At 43.9% G+C, this 24,533-nt stretch overlaps 5 protein-coding genes across 8 annotated transcripts in view; 4 read left to right on the top strand and 1 right to left on the bottom strand.

The window, feature by feature from the left end:
* The window catches only part of LOC308332769 (ATP-citrate synthase), a 32,849-nt gene extending 30,169 nt beyond the window's left edge, over positions 1-2,680 (top strand). For all 4 annotated transcript variants that reach the window (XM_080788846.1, XM_080788845.1, XM_080788844.1 and 1 more), the window contains 2 exons: positions 197-1,504; positions 1,649-2,680. In XM_080788846.1, coding sequence (XP_080644972.1) covers positions 197-291 — 95 coding nt within the window. In that variant the 3' untranslated portion in view covers positions 292-1,504; positions 1,649-2,680. The remainder of the gene's footprint in view (positions 1-196; positions 1,505-1,648) is intronic.
* Positions 2,681-4,199: 1,519 nt separating this feature from the next.
* Positions 4,200-5,459, bottom strand: LOC308333600 (sphingomyelin synthase-related protein 1-like; the record flags this gene model as incomplete). Its single annotated transcript, XM_080790059.1, has 1 exon — positions 4,200-5,459. The coding sequence occupies one exon, from the start codon at positions 5,457-5,459 to the stop codon at positions 4,200-4,202; it is 1,260 nt and encodes a 419-aa protein (XP_080646185.1).
* Positions 5,460-5,831: 372 nt separating this feature from the next.
* On the top strand, positions 5,832-7,478 carry LOC308333599 (2',5'-phosphodiesterase 12-like; the record flags this gene model as incomplete). Its single annotated transcript, XM_080790058.1, has 1 exon — positions 5,832-7,478. One exon carries the CDS (start codon positions 5,832-5,834, stop codon positions 7,476-7,478), a length of 1,647 nt encoding a protein of 548 aa, XP_080646184.1.
* Positions 7,479-9,093: 1,615 nt separating this feature from the next.
* LOC308333198 (kelch-like protein 11) lies at positions 9,094-14,682 on the top strand. Its single transcript, XM_080789427.1, has 2 exons — positions 9,094-9,748; positions 10,446-14,682. The coding sequence occupies exons 1-2, from the start codon at positions 9,150-9,152 to the stop codon at positions 12,028-12,030; spliced, it is 2,184 nt and encodes a 727-aa protein (XP_080645553.1). The 5' UTR covers positions 9,094-9,149; the 3' UTR covers positions 12,031-14,682.
* A 593-nt stretch (positions 14,683-15,275) lies between these two features.
* Positions 15,276-24,394, top strand: LOC308333343 (7-methylguanosine phosphate-specific 5'-nucleotidase-like). Its single transcript, XM_080789694.1, has 10 exons — positions 15,276-15,414; positions 15,751-15,825; positions 16,081-16,179; positions 16,423-16,492; positions 16,586-16,632; positions 17,128-17,213; positions 17,352-17,441; positions 18,136-18,298; positions 18,938-19,138; positions 22,504-24,394. Exons 1-10 carry the CDS (start codon positions 15,412-15,414, stop codon positions 22,612-22,614), a joined length of 945 nt encoding a protein of 314 aa, XP_080645820.1. The 5' UTR covers positions 15,276-15,411; the 3' UTR covers positions 22,615-24,394.
* Positions 24,395-24,533: the final 139 nt, after the last annotated feature.

Genomic DNA, 24,533 nt, shown 5'->3' with positions numbered 1-24,533 from the left:
CATACACTGATGGTGGAGGAAACCATGCAAGGCACCAACCTGCACATCAGGAGCAATTAGTCTTGCTCAAGGACACTTCGACAGAGCCTGGTATCTACTGGAAACTTCCCATCCAGCCACTATAGCGGCAACTCTACCCCTGAGCCACTGCCGCCACTGGAAGATCTAACCGTCTAACTTGTGTTTCCTGCGGCAGGTCACTACCTGGACCAGAAGAGGCTGAAGCAGGGTTTGTACCGCCACCCCTGGGACGACATCTCCTATGTGCTTCCTGAACACATGTCCCAGTAATGGTGACCTTGTGCGGTGAAATGTCCCTCCACATGGTACCACCGCCCAAGCAATGCAAGGCTGCTGCGGTACCCTGCCGTTCATAGCACCGTTCACCACAACAGCACCTGCTTTTGGGAAAAACTGTGCCGGATTGATCCTGGAAAGATTCTGGAAATGCCGTTTTGATCCAGATGAGCCTGAGTAGAAGGGGAGGGAGCACTGGTTTTTATGGGGGGGGGGGGAGAAATGGGAGCCGTTGTTTTTAGATTTTGTTTTTCAAAGACTATTTAAATAGACAAAGATGTAACTTATTACGTTGTGAACAAAGAACCAAATCAATGCAAACTGCAAGTTGAATTGGTACTTGGGAACCAGGAAGCACAACCGATCTCTTATTCTGATTTATACTTCATCGTACAGTGGCGTCGCTCGCCGCAAATAGCCGATAATATGATCTCACAAAGCGTTGCAACGGCATTGCCTTGTCACCTTGTAGATCTTCCATTTTCACACACTTGGTATGAGGTTAGAATTGGCTGCACAGCTTTGACCACGACCCCTGCGTTGTGGAATTTTATTAGTTAGCCTGAGGTAGTCGCTTTGTGGCGAAGATTTCTGCTCCTGTTCAAGCACAGCAATACTGTAAATTGTCGCTTCTTTTTTTAATAACATTTTTGCAAACGGTAACCCTTAGTTTAATATGTCTGAGCGTTTGGCCTGTTCTGGGCCTCTAGGACGGTGGTTCTCAATGTTTTCATGTTAAGGACCCCCAAATTAATATGCATTTGGTCAAGGACCTCCATCTGTTTTGCTATGGACACCCATACAATATTTGTTTTTAAAATGTTTTAAAAATATCCGAACATTTTTATGATTTTTTTGTTTTGAAAATGGCAAGTGGTTTGATACTATATTACCACATTTAGCTTGGGACCCCTGACCCCACTTTGTGAACCACTGCTTCTAATCTAGAACAGCGGTTCTTAAAGCCGTTTTTGAGGGAGCAACTCATATTTTCTACCTGGACCTTCTTCATGTTGAAGAACTTCACGCTTGTTCAGCTGGTTAGGTAGAACCACTCATATCGCACCTCATGTTTTTAAACTGAATGTTCAAAGCCTGAATCTCACCTTTCCTAACCGTATTAGTTTAGATGGCAACTTCCTCTCTTGAGGCTTTGGAGTTGTTTGACTATCGGCTGAGAGGGAGATGACTGTAGATCTGTGTTAAGGTGTTTGACTATCGGCTGAGAGGGAGATGACTGTAGATCTGTGTTAAGGTGTTTGACTATCGGCTGAGAGGGAGATGACTATAGATCTGTGTTAAGGTGTTTGACTATCGGCTGAGAGGGAGATGACTGTAGATCTGTGTTAAGGTGTTTCACCTTCTCTTAAGCCTCCAGAAACAAGCTTTACTTTTCAATTTTATGTTTTAGTTTCACCATTTCTGTGGCTAGACTTTGAGAATGTGTAAGATTATTACCTACCTAGGCTATTCCCTACACAGTATAGATTATATTTAGTACAGAATTTAACAACTGCCGACAACAATGTTCTCATGTAGGGGTCCCTGGCACAATATTTTCAAATTAGGATCCGTGGCCTGAAATGTAACAATTTGGGGGTCCTTGGCATGGAAACGTTTGAGAACCATTGCTCTAGTGTGTCTGGGTATCATTTGAGGCCCACTTGGTATTGCACCTTAATATAACACTAGTGCACTAGAGCTATTTTAATCTGTCAAGTTGCTTCTCTAAACTATGTCCCTTTCAAGGGAAAAGAGGTCTGGTGGTCTATGACCTCCATAAGACTAACCAAAGTATGTTTTTGCTTTAACTTTATCTCTATGTAACTGTTTTGACAAGATGGTCACTTGGTAGAAATTACACTGATTATCCAATTGCCATCGGTTTAAGGTTACACTTACACAAAAATGTAAGAATTGGGATATAACTACTTTTATTTTAAATGTTTTGCCTCACTGTGGCCCTCAGGTCTTTCACATTATAATTGATATTTTAAGTACAATTTAGACTGACTTGTTTTTGTTTTCTGGTCAAAAGGGGGTTAAATGGTTAAAATGCTTTATGAATGTGCCCTGTGAGTCTTAAACGCACATTTCTTTTATTGCGAGGGACCATGAAGGCAGTTTGTTTTATTCGGTGAATGAAGTAACATTCTTGCACGTCGTACAGCTCTACATGTCTGATTCTGTAAACAACCTCTTTCTGTTAAGACTTGACCTCACCTCAAGAAGCTTTGTTACTGTCCAGTGTATGGCCTGCTACTGTACGTTTGTCCCTTGTTTTTGCTGTTTTTATTTAACTGTGAAATAAATGCTTTGTTTTCTTTTTTTTAATATATGCTGTTATATAGTAGCATAATAAAGAACCTCTTGTTAAACTTTTCATTCAGAATATTTTAATTCTAAATGTTACACTTGTTTTGTGTGTGTGGTAGGTTAGTTGTATGACATGAAAGCTCCACATGGAGCATAACTTGCATGTTGTACAACGAAGTATGACTGTTGTAGATGTGATGTCCTTCAGAAGTGAACAGTACATTGTATTGTGTCTGGGAAGATGACAGATGGAATAATAAGTAAGTGAAAACTAAGTCATGACCCCCACCAGAAAATCGCCTTTGTTAATGTGGTAGCCATAACCGGGCGACTAGACTACATTGCCCGACTTTATTATTATTTAGAGTAACTGCAAAAGGTTTGCCTATTTATTAGTCCGCCCCCTGTAACGATCCATACATCATCACCAGACATCATCATACTGTATACTTTGTGAGCTACTCGAGCACATTATCACTTTTCTTTATCAATTTCCTAAAATTGGGAATTTTCTAGTTTATGAAGTGATAAATGCCTGGGTCAATGTTTCTCAACCTGAGTCTGGGCCCCACTTGGGGCATGGCAAAGATCACAGGGTGGCATGAGGCCATGACTGTTTGGAGGTAGTTCAACGTTTTAAACATGTTGCACAAGATCATAACTTGCTTTTGCCCACTGTCTGCCTGTATGTTCCCAATGTGATATCAGTCCAACTTGTTACAGTAGGGTGTGAGCTTCAGGGTATGTGGGACATTAAATTGGGACGACTATACCTTTGAGCGGTGCAGGCGCAGCCACTCCTATGCACATCTTTGTGTGTACTGTAGGTGTTTGAGCACGGAATGCGTTTGTAGTACAGGATGTGATGATTTAATTGGCTGATGTATGATGACATTGTCATCATCATGATGATGAAGGCACCGCTCACTTCACACGGAAAAATCAATGGAAAATGCCACTAAATTATGGTTTGGATTCGGTTCAGGCTATATATTGGTCTACGTACTGTCTCCTATTCTGTACTGTTAAGATGTTAAAAGTAACAATTATGAAGATTACTTTATACTAGAAGGCAAAATACAATTCATAAGTCAAATTCTATGATGAATCATCGTCGTCAAATTGGCAGAATAGAATCATAAAAAAATAATTGTTGAGGACAAATGCAAAATAAAACAAAACATCAATGTTACATTTCAGTGTTTCATACACAAATTAAATTGGGTGGTGAACCTTCTACATTTTCTATAGTGGCTCACTACACTCTAAAGAATCAAGAAAACTGACATTGATATTGAACAGTTACATCACCATAGTGGCGAATAAAATAATTTAAAGGCAGGTGTGACTGACTTGTGTCTCTAACCAAGGAAAATTACATAAGCAGTTTTTATGCTACATAATATTAAGATGCCTCTGAAATGATGACAAATATGAACCATGGTGTAAAAAAAGCTATATTTTAATTACAATATCCTCCTAATAATATAATTATAACATGAATGAATATTTGCCTGGCTCGAATAATATAATCCTATAGCCTATATATAGTATTCCTATACTGCTGAGTCTTTTAACGTGACCTTTCATCCAAACAGAGTCTTCAAATAGGCTGGCCTACTGAAGGGCCAATGGTACTCGTTGGGCACTGGTCTGTTAACATTGCATTCAAAGAAAGTGAACATGGGGAACCATATACGTGCTCGCCGGCTGTGCTGGACGGTGTGATAGTTGGCCAAGGTGTGGTAGTAGAGGAACAGACGCGTGGTGATGTAGAAGGCTATGGACACGTCAATAGAGTAGTGCTCATGAGCTGCCAGGATGAAAAAGATCCCGAACAGGTTCAACACCCAGGAGATGGTGTGGATCAGACCCCAGCTCCGTGGAGTGTACTCGGTGACAAAGAAGTTCAGCATGGTGAGGGCAACGGTGTGTCCACTGAACATGTAGTCCCCACAGGTTTGAACCCCTGTCAGGGACAGCCCAAACCCACTCCAGATCGCCATCGCTCTCTGGAGCTTTCCCCATGTGTCGCCGTAGATCTTGCTGGCACAGTCGAGATGTTGTCCAGGTACGGAGAGGGAAGTGACGAACATGGTGAAACAACGGAGAAGAAATACCGTTCCGATCAAAGAACACAGACGCCGAAACACAATTGATCGATGTTTGTGAAACAGCAGGATCAACATAAATATGTAACCTAGGATCAGGCCACAGGCCTCAGCGGCCGCAAAAGCCCAGGGGATTCTGGGAACTTTGTCCAGAAATATGTCTGGCAGTGGCGGGTACGTCCTCATGTCTGGGACACGTTCGTGCACGAGAACCGTGACAAAGGATGTGAATGCGAACACAAACGTGACATAGACATAGCTGATGGCCGTCTTCCACAGTTCTGGGTCCAGACGACGATCGGCGGCCATGTGCTGCCTGCACAACTTCCCGTTAAAGTAGCTGTGACAGGCCGCGTTGTCCGATCCATAACCCTGTCTGTCGCAGTTGCTCAGGCATAGCTCAGGCCCTTTACAAAAGTGCTCAGCCCTGTTACACCGGCTGCATTCATGTCCCACTGACGATACTCTGGTGCTGAAACTCAGCTCCTCCACCTGGGCCTGGTTCTGCCTCTGGAGCCGCCTAAGGGCTGAGGTCAGCCTCTTGATGTCACCCAGCACGCCAAGACACAGCGGGGGACCACGTAAGTCTGCTTCAGTCAGCGACAGCAGGCCGGCTCCATCCAGGCGGTGCGTTATACACAGGAGCTCCACATATTCCCCGAAGCCTTCTTCACTCAGCCATCTGGCCACTTGCTTACAGTCCCAGGTGCTGGCAGACACCTCCAGTGGAGCCATATTCCTAAGAGACCACTGTCACTCCTGGGACTGTGCTTGTTGGCTCTTTACGTGGACTCCAATTGTTGAATCCCTAACCAGAAACACACAAATCCTTTGTATATTTGTATGGATTGAGACCTAGTGCCCCTATCGGTGTGACTACTTGCATTCATGGTTCTTTACAGTTATTGTGTATATTCCTATACACAAAATATAATACAATACTATTGAGCTTATATTGAACTATGGAGTCATACGTCATAGATATGACTGATGTCATAGACTTCAGAGCCCAGTTATAGAGTTCCACCCGTCCTGATAGAGCAATCATATAGATCAATCAAATAGAGCAGTTCTAGGTTGTGTGATGCCACTAATCAACAGTGTACGATGGAACCGGCTGTGGTCAGATATGTCTCCGGGGAGCCCAAACTCAGCATCTCATTCGACCTAGATGGCAGCAATAAACACATGCTTAGGGACCCAACCGAGGACCTGGGTAATGTCCTGACGAGGATATCCATCAGTGCTTCCAAAGGCCGCAATTGTTTGGCCAGAAAATCCAAGAGAAACAGAATTCAGCAGAAGCAGCCTACGAAACCTCCAGTGGTCAACCTGTTTTATAACAATGAGTTGGTGCCAGAGGGTGTGATAAATTCCCAAGCATGGCTGGACGGGGCGATGCTACATGTCGGAGAGGTCAAATATGCCGTACAGCGAAATCCGCCAACTTTCACCACGGCGGTACTCGCGACATCTCTGCTGGCTGGATTCCCCGTCTGTCCTAAACTGGAGGTGGAGTTTGGCCACCTGGAGGAGTGTGAGTTTACCTGGTACACAGCAGGAGGAGACAACAGCGGCAACATCTGGAGAGTGGTGGGACTGGAACGGGTATACATCCCTTCCAATCTGGACATCGGTTTGCGGCTGAGGCTCCTCTGCACCCCCAAAGATGGTGACAGGCGAGGGCAAGACACTGAGCTGATCTCCATAGCGACGGTGGATGCCGGTCCGGGGGTGTGCACCTTCGACAACCGTCATATGTACACTCTGAAAGGGCCAGAGGTGCGGGTGCTGAGGGTGGTTTCATACAACATACTCGCCGACATCTACACCCAGGCGGAGCCGTCTAAGACGCCATTGTATTCCTACTGTGCCCCCCATGCCCTGGAGGTCGACTACAGACAGAACCTCATCAGAAAAGAACTCGTAGGGTACAATGCTGATGTCATCTGTCTCCAGGAAGTAGACAAAAGGGTGTTCATTGACAGTCTGGCTCCGTCTCTTGATGCATTTGGTTTTGACGGGTTTTTCAAGGAAAAAGGGAAACAACATGAAGGCTTGTCCACATTCTACCGTAGGTCAAAGCTGAGGTTGTTGAGTAGGCATGACATCATCCTAAGTGCAGAAGTGCTGACCTCCGACCCTCTATACTCTGACCTGTTAAAGAAAATATCCACCAACCTCAAAAGAAGTATCCAAGCCAAATCCACTGCTCTGCAGGTGAGCATGTTTGAGGTCTTGGAGGAACCTTCTAGAAAGATCTGTGTGGCCAACACCCATCTGTACTGGCACCCTAAAGGAGGGAACATCCGCTTGGTGCAGATTAGTGTTGCTCTGAGACACCTAAGCCATGTGATCAGCGAGGTGGCACCTGGCGCTGCACTGGTCTTCGCTGGAGACTTCAACTCCACCCCAAACTCAAGTCTGTTTAGGCTGTTGACCCAGAGAGTCATCCCACCTCCAGACAACCACCCGGATTGGAGGTCTGGAGGCTTGAAGGAGGCCTGTCCACCGACAGTTTCCCCGCCATTCCGCCCTCTCTGCAGTGCATGCGGAGAGCCGGCCTACACCAACTACATAGAAGGTTTCCACGGATGTCTGGACTACATCTTCACAGAGCCGGACAAGATGGAGGTGGAGCAGGTGATCCCCCTGCCGAGTCACAAGGAGGTGACGGCATACCAGGCTCTGCCCAGTGTAGCCCACCCCTCAGACCACATTGCACTGGTATGTGACCTCCGCTGGAAGCACTGAAGCACTGCTCCCCAAGGTCCTCTCCCGGGACCAAACATGGTGCCCTAATCTAATTGACCCTTACATGCGTCTGTACTGTAGCTCTGACCCTTATACAGATAATTAACACTGAGGATTTTACAGCGTAGACTGGGGTCCCAGAGATTAAGAAAGAGGGTTCCGTGGCTGAGGGTCTGAGTGTCCTTGAAATAAAAAATCACACCTGTGTGAACTGAGGGGGCTTTTATCGTTATACATCATCTCATGAACAAATAGGACATAAACATTTTTACACTCTCGGAATAGATGGTATGCGCATGCATAAGGTGAGTGGTAAAGTAAGTTTAATGTTGTTTAATGTCGTTTAATGCAATCAGATAGGACTGTTTGGATTTGTATGGGCTGTGCAGAAAGTCGTTTTTTGCCACTCAGTAGGCGTTCCCGCATAACTTTCGGATATTATGATGATGTCACAGTGCACACATACCCTCTATTACAGTCATGTAAGGGTAGGGGGGAGAATGGCGGGACTGGAACGGGTATACATCCCTTCCAATCTGGACATCGGTTTGTGGCTGAGGCTCCTCTGCACCCCCAAAGATGGTGACGCAGGCGAGGGCAAGACACCGAGCTGATCTCCATAGCGACGGTGGATGCCGGTCCGGGGGTGTGCACCTTCGACAATATGAATACATATTGTGACTAATTTCGTGTTATGGAATAATAACACTGAGTTCATGTCTCGTACCATATGTGACAGTGAATCTGCAATGATTGATTGAAGTATTTATTAACAGTTTGCAGAATTACAGTACATTTCAAGCACAACTCAATAAAAAACTGTTAACAGTGAGTGGACGACCCAATAAAGCACTACACTGTTTACAAGAGGGTCCACCTTGTTCAATTCATCATAACAACATTTGTACAAATATATACTTCTATAGCCAAAGAACAGGAAATCATCATAAAGGAGGTCAAAAGCAAAAAGAAAACATATACGGTGAGGGGTGAAAGGGTGCCGGGTGGGTGGGAGATTCGGATCTTTAATTGTTGAATGAAAGTGACTCTGTCTCTGCCACATTATGTGCAGGCTTCTAAAAGTCTAAATGATGCTTAATTTCAACATTACCAGACGCCCCTCCAGTGCCTCCACAGTCCACACGAGTGTGATTTTTATTTTGGAGTGTCGCTTTTTCTGCTTTTTTAACAGGATTTACAGTCTAGTAGCCTATACATGATATTTGCATGTAAAATAAATAAATAATCTCATAAATACTGAGAGCTCTGTTAGTCCAGAAGTTAGCTGACCTAAAAGTACAACTGGACTTCTATCCCCTGACAGCTTCCCTTAAAGAGGAGATGGTGATTTGGGTTAATAATAAATAAATATTTACTACTAAACAAAAGGTTTTGTATATTTGTTTTTCAATTTGCTAAGAGGAAGTCAGTGGAGAGGAGTTAACATTTGCAAACGTTAGTGGTGTGTGTGTGTGTGTGTGTGTGTGTGTGTGCGCGCGCGCGCGCGTGCGTGTATGTGCGTGTACTGTAGAAGGACACCGTCGTACTACGGACTACGGAGTATAAATGCGCGCATGCTCAGCGACACACATCACACAAACGGCCCGTAGCAGCTACTTCCGCGTTGTGAGAGTCATCGCACCAGCAGCAGCAGGCAGAGCTCAGCTACGCATGTTTGACTGTTTGTTTACCTGCGTTGTTTGTACATATGAGCTGTTCCCCGCGGTACTGCGCCACACCAACACCGCTCCTCCACCCGCCACACCTGCAGCCGACATGATGGCGGCCACGGTAGCAGTAGCAGCGGCTGGCGAGGACGCCACGACCACCACCAGCACCAGCACCACCACCAACCTCAGCCCCACCGTCACCACCACCGCCGCCCGGACCCCCAGCGTCCCTCCTCCAGGAGACACCGAGGAGGCCGAGGGCTTCTGCTGCCCTGTCCACTGCTCGGAGCTGTCGCGGCGGCAGAACGAGCAGAGGAGGTCCGGCTTGTTCTGCGACGTGACGCTGGCCTTCAACACGGGCTCGCAGACGCTGGAGATGTCCGCGCACCGCTCCGTGCTGTCCGCCGCCACGGACTACTTCACGCCGCTGCTCGGCGGTCAGTTCTACGAGTCGCTGTCCCGGCGAGTGGAGATCCGAGAGTGGAGCTCGGAGACCGGGCCCGACCCGGAGACGGTGGAGGCCGTCGTGCAGTTCATGTACACGGGGGAGATCAGGGTGACCATCGGCAATGTCCACGAGGTTCTGGAGCTTGCTGACAGGTGAATTATATTGTTTTCATTTTATCCTCCCCATGTTGGAGGTGCTGGGTGCATGCCCAAAACAATGGTATTGGTATGTCGTGTCATGTGAGATGATATACGGTATATACACGGTAATATTGTGGTGTCTCATTAACACTGGATCATGTAAACACGTCACAATGGAAAAGCAATTGCATGCCTTTCCTATGTTTGAACTGTTATGTGGCTACAGTATTCTATAATCTAATTATACAATTATTTTCAAGTGCAACATATTGATATTGGCCATATGTTGAATGACAATGTAACATATATTGCAACAGAAAGATGAAATGGATGATGGAAATGTAGAAAGAGCATTTTTGCGAGTTGATCAATTTGAGGACAAATTAAATCTGTCCTGTTCGTTTTCGCTGCAGGCAATTTAAAGTGCTGTCCAGAAGATGGCATTAAGGTTTACTAATTACTGTACATGGTTATGGGGAGGAACATTGTAAATAAGATGTCTCTCGCTAGATCTAATGTGAGTTTGTCAATTAATTGGACATAGCTAGGCTAGTCATATCACTAAACAATACTACTCTTTGTCTTATGAACCCAAGTAGTATTACTTGGGTTCACCCTATGGAATATGGTCAAATATTATGTATAGAAGCTAATCCAAAGTTACCTCTTATACTCAAGTGGTCTAAAAAGTCCATAATTTTCACGATAGATTCCTACTGGTGCAGCTGAAGGACTTTTGTGGCGAGTTCCTGAAGAAGAAGTTGAGTCTGACCAACTGTGTGGCCGTGCACAGCCTTGCCCACATGTACACGTTGGACCAGCTGGCACTGAGAGCCGCCGAGATGATCCGACGCAACTTCCACAAAGTCATCCAGGACGATGAGTTCTACACGCTGCCATTTCACCTGGTGCGCGACTGGCTCTCTGATACTGAAATCACTGTAGACTCGGAGGAGGTACTGTTTGAGTCTATAGTGAAATGGGTGCAGCGCAACCCAACCGACCGAGTGAAGTATTTCGAGGAGCTGTTCCAGCTCCTGAGGCTGCCCCAAATTAAGCCTGCCTACCTGATGCGGGTGGTGAAAAAGGAGCCCTTAGTCGCCAACAGCGCGGTTTGCCTACAGCTGGTATGTGATGCTGTGGAAGGTCACGCAATACGTTTTGAGCACCTCAAGTCGGCTGAATTGGAGCCCTGCGCCTCTGGTATGCCAGCTTTCCAGCCACGCTTTGGCCAAAACATGGATGTAATCATGGTCGTGGGCGGAGTGTCAGAGGGTGGTGATTACCTGAGTGAGTGTGTGGGCTACTTTGTGTACGAGGACCGTTGGGTCAACCTGCCACACATACACAACCATCTCGACGGACATGCCATTGCGGTCACAGACTCCCATGTCTACGTCGCTGGGTCTATGGAACCGGGTTTCGCAAAGACTGTAGAGCGCTACAACCCCGTTCACAATACCTGGGAGCAGGTGAGCAACTTGACCACACGCAAGCACTCCTTTGGCCTCACAAGCATAAAGAACATTCTCTACAGCATCGGTGGTCACGGTAACTTCAGCCCGGGCTTCAAGGACGTCAGCGTGTATGAACCTGAGCAGGACAAATGGCACAACCTGGAGTCGGCCCCGAAGATCCTGCGAGATGTGAAGGCAGTGAGCGTTGAAGACCGCTACGTGTATGTGACAGCCCGCACGCCCGTTGACACGGACAACGAGGATGGACTGAAGACGGTAACAACACGCTACGACACAGAAAGCCGGCAGTGGCAGGAGGTGGACTCTTTACCCCTCATCGACAGCTACTGCATCTTCCAGATGGCGGTTGCTCCCACCAACTTCTACCACACGGCATCCTGCTGCCCCAAAAGTTACAAGGTGCCGGACGAGGTGGCTCAGCAGAAAATCAGTGGACGCATCTCCGACGACATTCTCGAGAGCCTCCCCCCGGAGGTCACCAGCATTGAGGGTGCCGCCATCTGCTACCTGGGAGAAGACGTCTTCGTTATCGGGGGTTGGAAGAACAGCGACGATGTGGACAAGCAGTACCGCAAGGAGGCGTACCGCTACTCTGCTGAGAGGAAGCGTTGGCTGTTGCTTCCGCCGATGCCCCAGCCGCGCTGCCGAGCCGCCGCATGCCACGTTCGCATACCCTACCGATATCTGTACGGCAGCCAACGCTACCCCATGCCCCAGAACCTGGCACGCCAGCGGGATCGCATGCAACAGATGCAGCAACTCCATCGGCGCACCCTCACCCTGCGCCGGCAACTCCAGTCTCAGATTGAGTGCTGAGCTCTCTCGTGTTCCCCTGGAGGGGAAGCTGTTTTGCACATGGCTCATTTCCTCGCTGCTGTTTGCTGTCTTCGGCTGATGAGCGGCCTGTAGATAGTCCAGTACTTTGTCTTAATGTTTTTTTGTCTTTTGAATTGAATGTGCGAGTGAGATGTACAAGCACACGTTTGTATAGCAGGTTTAAGTGGCACATAAAGATTTGGCGAGGCTATGTGTTAAATTCCGTTTAACTTTAATCATTTTAGCCTTACTTAAATAGCCTTACCTTAATTCTTTCAAGAAATGTAACCTCTTAAATCTTTTGAAAATGTCCATTCCTTTTATCAACCAATGACTTTCCATTTAGGTTTGCGTTTAATATTGTGTTAAAACTTAGTAAATCATGTCTTTCCACACTTTACACATTGTCGGGTAAAGGTTTGAGAAAAAAGCTTTAATTATTTAGTGCTAAGCCTATCCTCAACCCATATTTATTCTACCTCTCATTCTTTTAGGTGTTGGCTTTTGCACGAAGGTGAAATGAGGATGATCTTGCGTCGCACATGTTTATTTTGAAAAGGTCTAAATCTGCACTGTGTGGAATTGCGGAGGAGAGTGTTAACTATTTTCAGTGTAGACCTCACAATCATACTCATGACATGATTCTGCTTTTTACACTGTTGCACTAAAATCTGTGACAGTTTTGTTAACCTTTTCATATGGTTTCATTCTCTTTGGCCTTTACATACTTTTTTCCTCTAATATTTTCATGGACTTAAATATACATGCTTTAATTTCCCAGACTAAGCACTATTTCTTTTTGTAAATCTGCATATTTTGGTTAAAATTGTGCCTCTGTAATTTCCAAAATGAGGGCCCATGTATAGGCCGATGACATTGAATAACAAGTTTGCCATTTGAAATGTTGCAGGGTTTCTGATTGAAGACGCTTGATTTGCACTGGTTTTCTATGATGTGCTTAAGCTGGTAGCCTCTGGATATTCCAATATGTTGGCTTATTTTTCATGACTTTGTGGGCTGATGTGTGTGTATAGGTTGAACAAGCACAGGTTTTTCGAATGAAGACTTTGATATCTATCTATAAAATAATCTCCAGCTGGGTCTGTTATACCAATCAGTTTTTGTTAAAACATTCCCATCAGTGGACCAGTTACTTTAAAATGTTCTTTATATTAGTCCAGATATAGAGTGTAAAACACACTTTTTTGCCGATCAAAAATAGCAGATGTATAATATCAACAATGCTTATAGACTATTTCCGGCATGCACTACATCATATGGCGGTATAAATCAGGCCGTCTGCTTTGCCTCTTCCTCAGTGTTCCTCTCATATCGTCCCTGTCGGGCAGAAACCATTGATCTTCATTTCTTTAAACCCCCCCCCCCCCCCCCCCCCCTTTTGATCAGCGCTATTGGACACCCTTTATGTCTCCACATTAATGGTCAAAAACCTTGTAACTCCACTCCACCACTGTTTTGGGGTAAAGTGGTGATAATGACCCATTCAAGTATCTGATGATGTATTAAGTCACCATACCAACTTTGATGAGGCAGTGTTTTAAAAACGTACAAAATGTCCTTAAGTTAATATTTTGGATATAGCTGGTTTCTGCCCAACAGCAGAGATATGGACACCACTGTGGGCTATACAACAAATATAATGAATAATAATAATGAAATTGGGAACATCTTGTATCCAAACAGACTAAATTAGAAGCATTGACATTTCCGTTCACCATGCATTTAAAAAAAAGCTTTTACTGCAAAATAAATGCAGAAAGATATGTCAATCTCATGCACCTGGAAAAGAAGTATGACTTTATTTGTGAAGGAGCAGGTCAACTTTGTTTTTTCTTTTTTTTGCAACTGGTCCAGTGAACCACAATATGAGTTTTCTATTTACTTGAAGGTAACGTTCTTCCACACAAGGACACAATCGATTTAAGTTAAATTTCACACTGAAGGAGCTAAAATATATTTGATATAACTTTAATGTCATGCTCGGTTTGGACTTTGACTTGTATTGCTGTTGTCACAACAAAGTGTTGGGACTGTTACGTGTACGTTGAAGTTGACTGCTTTCATCTTGACTATTTCCCAGCCAGGCTCTATGTGAATCTTGTTGTTGAGCTAGCTTCTGGTGTTGTGAGCCACATCCATCACATTCCTTGCATTAACCACTTAAGCCTTATTTTAAAGAAATCTACCAGACCTACATGAGCCTGTATTAAATTCAGATCTTTCTTTTTTTGAAAACATTACAAAATCACCTAAAATGGCATGCCCAAAACAGTGATGCCAGGGTGAAAGTGGTTAATATGACAAATTTAGTATTCATAGTGTAGATAACGCAAGCCTGCAGCTCTTATTGTTCTCAAATGTCATGATTTACATACTGGAACAGCACTTAAGTTACACAGTCAGTTCACAGGACTTTAAATGTAAGGGAATTATTGACTATACTAGGTAGGGTGTTTTGCTCATTGGCCATGCTGTATTGATAATCACCATGTAAAATGGCTTTTCAGTTCATATATTTTTTTTGGTGAGAAAACAGCCCAGTTCCAGATGTCATTGGGAGTGTGGTTTCATACATTAGTGCAAGAGTTGTAAGAGTACCTTCATTTTAAATAAAAATCATATTTCACTGAACATGAACGTGTAATTTGATTATTTGCAAACGGTGCACAATACTGACAGTCTAGATAAATAATGAATTATGCTTCAGTATTTAATTATGCAGCATTAATTGACAAATCGGTGAAATCACCCACTCTGCTTCTTACCAAAAAGTATATGCGCACACAAAGTGCTTCTGAATCGGTTTAATTTTTAATTGTCTGCCATTGCAGAAATGCTCTAAACGACATACAGTGATAGTAGGAACAAACTATTCCGGAACCAATGGTATAGTGTGTGTTCTACTGGGAGCACTGCAGATGCAGGAGCTGACTACGTAAACAGTGAAAGGAATCCCATTGTCCAGCGGGTCTCACTCAGTTATATAATAAGGTCTCGCTATTATTGGCTATTGGTTGTTAAGGAGACAACGTACAAAATGTATAGTAGTCTGCTCTGCTGACAGCTCTTGCTATATATATCTGTCGCCTGTTTTATTAGACAAAATAGTCTTGACGAGGAAATACTGTAGGTAGCAAATTACATAAATTACACATCTATGTAGTTGACGTAATAATAGCCCTAACCAAGTAGCCAATCGGCACAACGCTTAGGCACAACGGCCCCAGGGCCCCTTCGACCAATGGGATCTCAATTACAGTGTAAATAAACGCTCCCAGCCGGACTTTAAATTGATTTTGATTGAATCAATTTACGTTTTCAACTCACCGCTTCTGACATATTGGACTCCTCCGTTTGGAAATGGTATGTTCATGTACCTGGACTCTAGAAAGTGAAGTGGAATTTGACATTATTTAGCTCCATTATTATGCTACTAAGATGTTATCCTCAGCAGCTTACAGCTGTGTTTCTCTTCTGTTTTAATGAATTCCTGTAGCTGTATTGACATTTTATTGAAATAGATTTTAGAGTAACTTTCAACGTTTCCTGGAATTGGATGTGAATTTGAAACAGTTTTGCATGTAGTTAAACTATCATATAATGTATATTATGCAAATCACTTTAATGTGTATTCATGTGTATATTTTAGAAAATATACAATGCTGTGTTATTACAAAGACTTCTCACGGTTGTGCACAGATCTACCACATCCCATGGATTTATATGCCAGTGAGGACTGTCCTGGCAATGTGGAACCAGTTGACAAAGACTGAGGTCAGATCACAAATCCTTTGCTCTGTCTGTCTGATGTGTCTGTCTGTCTGTCTGGGGATACCCAGGGGCCCTTGGGTTTGGTTCCAGGCATCCCCCTAGGCCCAGCTAAGTGAAGTGATTGGGATATGATACTTGGGAACCAAATGGACATTGGGAACTTACACACAGTTCGAGGGTTCTGTAACCCTGAGAGTTATGGGGGTCCTTGAAATTAAAAAAAGTGTGAGGACAACTGCTCTCCTGTTTTCTCCACAGATCCCAGAGCTGGCCAGAAGCTCTGTGTTGATCAGAGAACGCAGCCGGGTGGAGGAGACCCTGCAGGCTATGCAGAGAGCTGGAACGGAGAGGCTGCAGGTACACCTGTACATTAATGGAAATGTGTTTGCAGCTGTGTGCAAACTGCGCATGCATGCAGTTCTGTAATTGTATTTATTTGAGCAGGCATCTGGCATCTGAGTCAAATTTACAGAGAAGGCATGTCTACAAGCTCAAAACGCGCCACACATTACAGATCTGCTATTTTCGGCGGAAGACACTATACAATATAATTGTACTATCATCTTGAGTATCATCAAGAGTTGCTCTTTGTTTCCACAGGTTATCTCTGACTTTGACATGACCCTCACCAGGTTTGCCCACAATGGGAGCAGAGTGCCCACCACGCACAGTAAGTTAGCCCGCCCCGGGCGTCCACACAACAGACGCATCAACTGAAATAGTCACCTGCGTCTCTGATCTTATGCATGTCTCTTCTCTGCAGACATCTTGGATAACAGGTTATTGATAAGTGAAGCCTGCACTAGAAAGGTGAGCACGAATCAGCACTTACTTCCACATATAGTACATTATACTGATGTGCAAGAATGTGTATGAATCCAGATTTTGGGGGTGCAAGGTGCAAGATGCACACCCAAAAAGCGACTGGATAGTCTCGATCACATACATACAGAAAATGCAGTGCTCAAATGTTCTTCTTTCCTGCCTTGAACGCCCTCTCTCTTCTTCCCCTTTCTTTTTTTGTTCTTGGAAACATGACACGGTGGGAACTAGGCACAAAACCAAATTTCACCCACTTTTTTACTTGTAAAACTGTGATGTGACAAATTAAAGTTGATTCTAATTCTGGTACAGTAAGTGTTACTACGTCCCTGAGTTTGTGCCTGTATTTGTTTGTCTGTACCTTTTGAAAAAGAGGTTTTAAATAATGATGAACCAACATTGTGTACAACTGCTGATGATGCAAATGCAAAGTAAAGTTTGTTAATCCATGGGATTATTTTGTGGGGTTTTGTTGGTATGTAGATTAGGCAGCTGCTGAACACCTATTACCCCATAGAGATTGACCCTGGTCGCACTGTGGAGGAGAAGCTTCCTCTCATGGTGAAATGGTAAGGACTGGAGCACGCACACACACACACACACACACACACACACACACACACACACACACACACACACACACACACACACACACACACACACAATCTAATAGTTTTGTTGCTGTTGCTGTTTTTTTGCCTCCACAGGTGGACCAGTGTCCATGATCTTCTCATTGCTCAGAACATCAGGAAGGACATGTTGTCCCAAGCTGTCAGGGAGTCCAATGCCATGCTCAGGTCTATACCACTCACCCATTGTATTAACTCAATAATACTCAAGTCTCAGTGTGATGCAGTGAATCTAAATAGATGTTTTAAAATCCATGTCAAATCAAATATACAGATAAATAGACAGACACACAGACGGTAAAATCGAGAGTGTCTATACTAAACACCTATTCTGTAATGTCATAATAGGCGCACATTCACTGAAAGCCAACGTGTTGTGAACTTGTAGATAGGCTATTTTCAATGAAAACATTTGGTGTAGAGTGTGATCCCTGGCAGACACTGGTCAACAAAGCATATGGGATATTATATTTATAGTGTTTAAGTGGATCGGAATTAGTCATTGTAGCTGAGCTCAGGGTAGCTGAAATGGTAGAATATCAAGGCTACTGTATGTCCTTGATGCGACTGTCCCGGGTTCGAATCCAGCCTGAGGCCCTCTAGCTCTACTGTCTTTCTGTTCTCTCTATTCACTGATCAAATTCAATAGAGAAAAAAATAGAGAGGTTCTCAAAGTGTGGTCCTGGGACCCCCAATGGGTCCTTGAGGAGGTTACAGAGGGTCCCGAGGTAGATGATTGTTATGGCTAGGAACCAAATGGTCTGTAACTCTGAGAATTATGAAAGTTTGAGAACCACTGGTTTTAGAGACAAATTCAGATTTCAACCGTAGGGGTGTGTGTTGTGTGTCTCTCTCTCTTCAGGGACGGCTACAAGGTGTTCTTTGACAGCCTGGCTGAACGTCAGGTTCCTCTGCTCATCTTCTCGGCCGGCGTCGGGGATGTCCTGGAAGAATTAATGCGACAGAAACTGGTCTTCCATCCCAATGTGCACGTCATCTCCAACTACATGGACTTTGACCACACAGTGAGTTAAGCCGGCCTCTGCACCATTTAGTTAAAAATAGTTTTAACACTTTTAACCACTAAACGCTATTGGGTCACTGGCTCCCCCAGGGGTCTGTATCTGGCCCTGTCCTTTTACCCCCTACAGCAAATCTCTGCTAAAAATAGATGACCTATAAGGGGCCGTTCGGTTCAAACGTTGCGGACATAAATGCTGTGTGCGAGAGATCACATAATGTTCCTAAGATGCGATGTGGATATCGGTCATTATGTGGCCAGTCTATATCTCCATATCAGCCCAGTACAACCTCCACTGTCTTTAAAGACATATTCACACTCGCATCATGTAAAAACTATTTGGGAATCTACTTCCTTGGCCTAATGGCAGTGTGCACATTTGCCATTAATCGGTCCAGCTTTTTTTGCGAGATTAGCCCTGGACTCATACACAGAGAGACAGACACACACAGACTCACACAGACGCACACAAACACACACACACACACACACACACACACACACACACACACACACAGGCCCTCTTCTAGATGGCCCGCTGCCATAGGAGCCACTGTGACAGTTCAGCTATTCACAATACTCACACAAATACATTTTCAGACTTTCTTCTAACAAGCACCTCTAATGTTGTGTTGTCGAGCAGGGAGTCCTGCGGGCCTTCAAAGGCCCACTGATCCATACGTTCAACAAGCAGGAGGGGTCCGTGCAACAGGTGGCCCATCTCAAGCAGTTGGAGGGCCGGCCCAACGTCCTGCTGTTGGGCGACTCGCTGGGAGACCTGACCATGGCTGACGGAGTCACTCAGCCACAAAACACCCTGACGGTCGGCTTTCTCAACGACCAGGTCAGACCCGTATAACCCGGTGTTTCCCATTCTGGGAACCCATTCATTCTCATGTCTTTTTTATTTTATTTATTTGTCTTTCTTGAGAGATTGAGTGTTTCCATACATGTGTGAATCCTTATGGCATTAAAACACTACACGTCTGTAGTGTGTTAGTCCCGAGCTAAGGGAGGGTGCTCTACTGACGATAGTTTAAGCCTTAAACTTCCTTAAACTTTAAGGAATGACGGATGCAGACTCACTGCAAACAATCTTGGAGGTGGTTCGAATCCCGGCTCCTCCTGTCCACATGTCGAATTGTCCGTGGGCAAGACACTGATCCACACCTTGCTTCCAGTGTTTTCCACCATTAGTGTGTGAATGGGGAAGCACCCTATGATCCGACGGACCATTGCTCCGAAGGAGCATTGGTCCGAGGTGCGCTGGGGGTCGGGAGAGGGTGGGTGGTTAGGTTTAGGTGTCTGCCCCGGGGGAGGTTAGGGTGAGGGTGAGGGTTTGAGGTAGGTTGTCGATCGGACCAATGGGCCGTCGGCATATTGACGCGGACCCGTGTGAATGTGGGAAGTTAGGACGCTCTTGTTGACTGTTCGCCGCTTCACCTTCCAATATATGAAAGTGCTTTGAGTATGCACGTAGTACATAGAAAAGCGCTATACAAATGCAATCCATTATTACTTGCGCAAGCAGAGCGTAGTTTTCGTCTAGTGTTTCGATGCGTATGTCGCCGCTTGATGTGTATGCACCGTGCCAGCGTATGACGTAATGACTACTTGTGCTTGATATGGCAGTGGTGGATTACATACATGTATACATAGGGGCATTACCTTTAATCCTCCCGACACTAAAATATATCGTCATTACGTCACCATCGAAAACCAATTACACCCTGGCATTGGGTCCTTTAATCCACATCTTTATTACGTCATCATTGAGAGCTAGTTATACCAGTTATACCCTGACGTCATATGCTGCTACGATACATACGCATCAAACGGGGCATACGCAAAGTAACCACAGTATACCGCTAATCAACTTACAAATTACATATACATACATAGAGGCATTTCCTTTAATCCACCCGACACTGATCGACATATACGTCACCATCGAAAGCCGTCACTCATCTGTATTAATTACAACATTACGTAATTGATTGTTAATTACGTAACGAAAGAATGAATTTGAAATGCTTAAATAGAATTACCTTCATGTTCTTCAACATATCTCAAAATAGTGTCAGACAGGTAAATACTTTTCAAGTAAGTTATAGAGCTGTATTCTAGAACACAGTGCGCTCTGCTTGCGCACTAGTAGCCTACTTGTGTGCAACAAGCAAGCAAGTAGGTAGTTCTAGTTATTATTATTATCATTATCTTAAGAAACCATACTCACAATTATATTTATTTAGCACTATGACTGCTGCTGTGTTAAATAAAAACATCATGAGTGCAGACTGTTCCTTGAGACTGGTTCTAAATGTGGGGTCCGGTCACTCCGGTGACCTGCAGGGGTCCTTGAGGGGGTTCCAGAGGGTCCCCAGCTAAATGATACAATAGTCTGAGTTATGTGCCTGTGTCACATGCCAAAAATAGCCGATCTTAGCTCATAACGCATTGCACTACGACGTGATCTGCTATTCTGCTAAGTTTAACTCGCATGTCTTATCACATTTATTCACCACAGGTGACGAGATGTACACACACTGGCTGTGTTTACATGCACACAGGACACACACTCATCTTTGGGACATGCTGTTTACATATGTGTGAACTTTTGATAACCTGCTTTCCAAGATCTGAATAAACAGATTTTCTGCCTATCTTTGGTCTGTAAGGCAGTTGGCACAACACCGATAAAACATTAGTTATACTGGTGAATTGTTTTTATTTTATGCCTTTTTATTTTGGATAGGACAGTAGGTTGGAAATGGGGAGAGAGAGATGGGGAGTGACACGCAGCAAAGGCTATTGGGATTGGGACTCGTACCCACAACACACTGTCTAGTGCCCAGATCGATTTGAGATATTGTCTTCGTTTTTACAATCCGTGTTAATTTCACAACCAGACCAAGACTGCTTAATAGCTCTTATCTATTAAGTAGTTGTTGAAAAGAGAGATGATAGCTTTCTTTTCATGACTCTCTGAAATTAAAGATGGTTTCAAACTTTCAATATCCCTTAAGAGCTTATATGGGTTTGTAGCTGCGACCATGCAGCTTGTATAATATAAACCACTGTGTTGGCCGGTCAGGCTGTAGTGTCTACACTTTTCAAGTGCAAGTACAAATTGAGAATCTGTTGCGGCTTAATAGGTTTTATGTGTTTGTTATAAACAGGATACAGTGTTTATATGCCTATGTGATGCGAGAGTGCGGTCTAGCCAACACTAACTTGGGACTCCTGATTCGTTGCCCTCCACACACCTATCAGCGTTGTGAGCTCTACAGTGTTGTTAGCAGTGCTTCTACATAGGTGGTGGTGGTGCGCTGCTTGCGCGCCTTTCCTGGCTTTGTCCTGGGTTGGCTCCCAAAGTGTCAGTTTACTTGCCACTAGTTCCGGGTGCCTGATGCAGTTTCCTGCCGGCCTCATCCTTCTCGCTCTAACTTTGTATGTTTACATGCACCAGCACTTAAGCAGGGTGTGGGAGTGGTAATAACTGATCTCACACATGGCCTGACTTAAACGAATTAGCCTCTGAACTGGGCGTGAGGAGGACATACTGTACCTGTTGGTGCATCAGTGCATATAATCAGACATCCCCACACACACTCAAGGAGGAGTCTTACTTATGTGTGGTGAGTACGATAAGGAATCAAGGATATACATACAATCAGCTAACATTGGCACAGGGGAGGGTAATCACTGGCAAACAGTATGACATAGAGGATTTTTCCTGAAAAATATAAAGTGGTAGTAAATGACGTCCCCTCACATCTGTATGCAAATTATTTTACATTCATTCAAACTCTGAACTCTAACTGGGAGATGGGTGGGTTATGGCTCTCAGTCTAATGCTCATTACAATGTTCTGATGGGAAAACATAAATAGGCCATTTCAAAATAAAATCTAAATAAAGGTACTATTATGGACAATCAAAATATCTTGGAAATATTTTATTTTGGTGTGGTGTCATATTAATTCATAAACACACTGACTATCAAGAAAATCAAAAGATGGCACTTCAAGTCAAAAAGGTTGCAGACCCCTGCATTAAACAGTGCAGGGCAAGCAGTTGAGTGTACGTTATCTGACAATGCCTGAAATAAGGTGAATTTAACCCTGACAAGTTTGGTGTAAATGTAGCCATTGACCCTCAGGGTGTGGGTGATGACATGATGTCTCTGTTTGCTGTCTGTCTCCGCTAGGTGGAAGAGAGGAAAGAGTCATACATCAATGCTTTTGACATCGTCCTGGTCCGAGATGAGACACTGGACGTCCCAAACGCTCTCCTCAGCTACATCACCTCTGGCAAGTGAAAGATAAAGCAATAAATATAACACACTGGGACGGCAACGCATTTGGAACACCCAGCCAGCCAGTAGATGGCTAACTTCCAGGTTGCACGGGTGTACCGGTTAGTCAATCACACAAAGGAACTCACCATTCACCTTCAGGTAGCTGCATGTACAGGAACACACCGCTGTTAAACCTCAGGTACATCTAAAAAAAAGAAAAAACGTTGAAGAGACTGGTGCTAGTGGTAGTCAGTGGAAACGACACTCACTGAAAACCCAAGTCTGTACTGTATGTCAAACCCAGCATTTTGAGTTCTGTTTTAAATGTGTATTTGGGACTCTGAGACACATGAATATTGTAGGGCTATTATATGCACAGGTATTAATATTATATATGGCCATGTTGTTGCCTATATAGACAGTAAAATACAAAATTGAACAGTGCTTCCTTCAAAGTATCTGGAGGGCGCAAAAATATCTTTCTTTTACAAGTGTCCAGTGATCTAACTAAGACAAGTCCCACTTACACAAATAACTGATTCGTGTAATTAACCATAAGCCATTTCTGTTTTACAGTTGAGTTTCCAGTTTAGATAATTATCGCTTGTTTTAAATTTGTTGTTTTATTTTACAATATAGAGATGGAAATGTATATAATGTAATTGAATGAGTAATGTTTTAGACAATTTTAAGGATAATAAAATTATTGGAATCCAGTCCAGCCTCAAGATTTGACTTTTATTTAAATACAGAATCTCTAGATTTGAGGAAAGTTATCAGAGAATTGAATTCAAACTTAAACATGGGTTCGTACATGGAGATACATAATTATGTTTTTTCCCTTTTTTTTATTTTTTTATTTTTTAGAAGCAAGCAGTATGTGATCATGAGGTGGCACTTAATAAAGTGTGATAGGTGATACGCTAGTCTCACGTAGCCAGACAACTATTCCATCTCCGAATGCTATATAGTCTGGAACTACACCTCCCGAAATCCGAGTAAGGAAGCTGCCATTTCTATTTCTATTAGGATAAATTTGTGCGACTGCAAAGACGAAACAGAAGTGGGGAGGAGGCTCCACATCCGCTCTACATTTTACTCATGATAGAGCTTCCGTTGCTCCAGACTGTATGACGGAAGCATTTAAAAATTGCGAGAAGCAACAGTCTGACCACACTAGACTAGTGATGAGGTGAATGCTAGAATATGATAAAGCACCTGTTGATAATAAATTATAATAATTTAGTCCCAATCCTTTGGGGGTAGTTTTTGTCATTGTACATTTGCACATTTGTCCTCCTGCGTTTACTAATCCTAACTATTAGGAGCTGTACGTGCCATCAATAGAGCACCAGTCTGTAGAGGTAGAAGGCGCAAGTCCACAGGTTCCTGTACTTTTTATTGTAATCCCCATAGGGGGATTTTAGATCACCTCATATAAGAACTGTTTGAAAAATAAACATGTCATCCCGGCCGTTTCACTCATATGGATATGAAGAGTCAACTGACTGCGAGAAAACGCTAATGTTACTGTAACAAATGTTAGTTAGATTTCCGCTAGAAACAGACTATGAGTGACTGACGGTCGTAAACGATACAGACACTTCCCTGACAATATCGCAGACAGCTAGTTTATTTTTGGACCACAATGCTTATATGAGACGATTTCAAGATGGCCCCATGTTATTCTCCATAGAGAAATTACTTCCGTGAACCAGGGGATGAGCGAGTGACGTCGTGACTGGCCGCCATGAATTTGCACTCCAGTTTAAATAAGCTATAAGAATAAGTCACAGATTTCTTTACAACAGGGATCAGATCTCTGATGTTGTCATAATTATGTTAAGTTGACTTTATTGAAAGTTTTCCTTTGCATCTGAACGATCCTAGAGTAGTAGATGCAAAGGTTTTCTGTAAACGTATTCCTTCACACAAGTTCT

This window comes from Protomyctophum bolini (genome assembly GCF_963924005.1).
Source record: "Protomyctophum bolini genome assembly, chromosome: 18".
Classification (NCBI taxonomy): domain Eukaryota; kingdom Metazoa; phylum Chordata; class Actinopteri; order Myctophiformes; family Myctophidae; genus Protomyctophum; species Protomyctophum bolini.
This window is presented reverse-complemented; position numbering and strand designations above follow the sequence as displayed.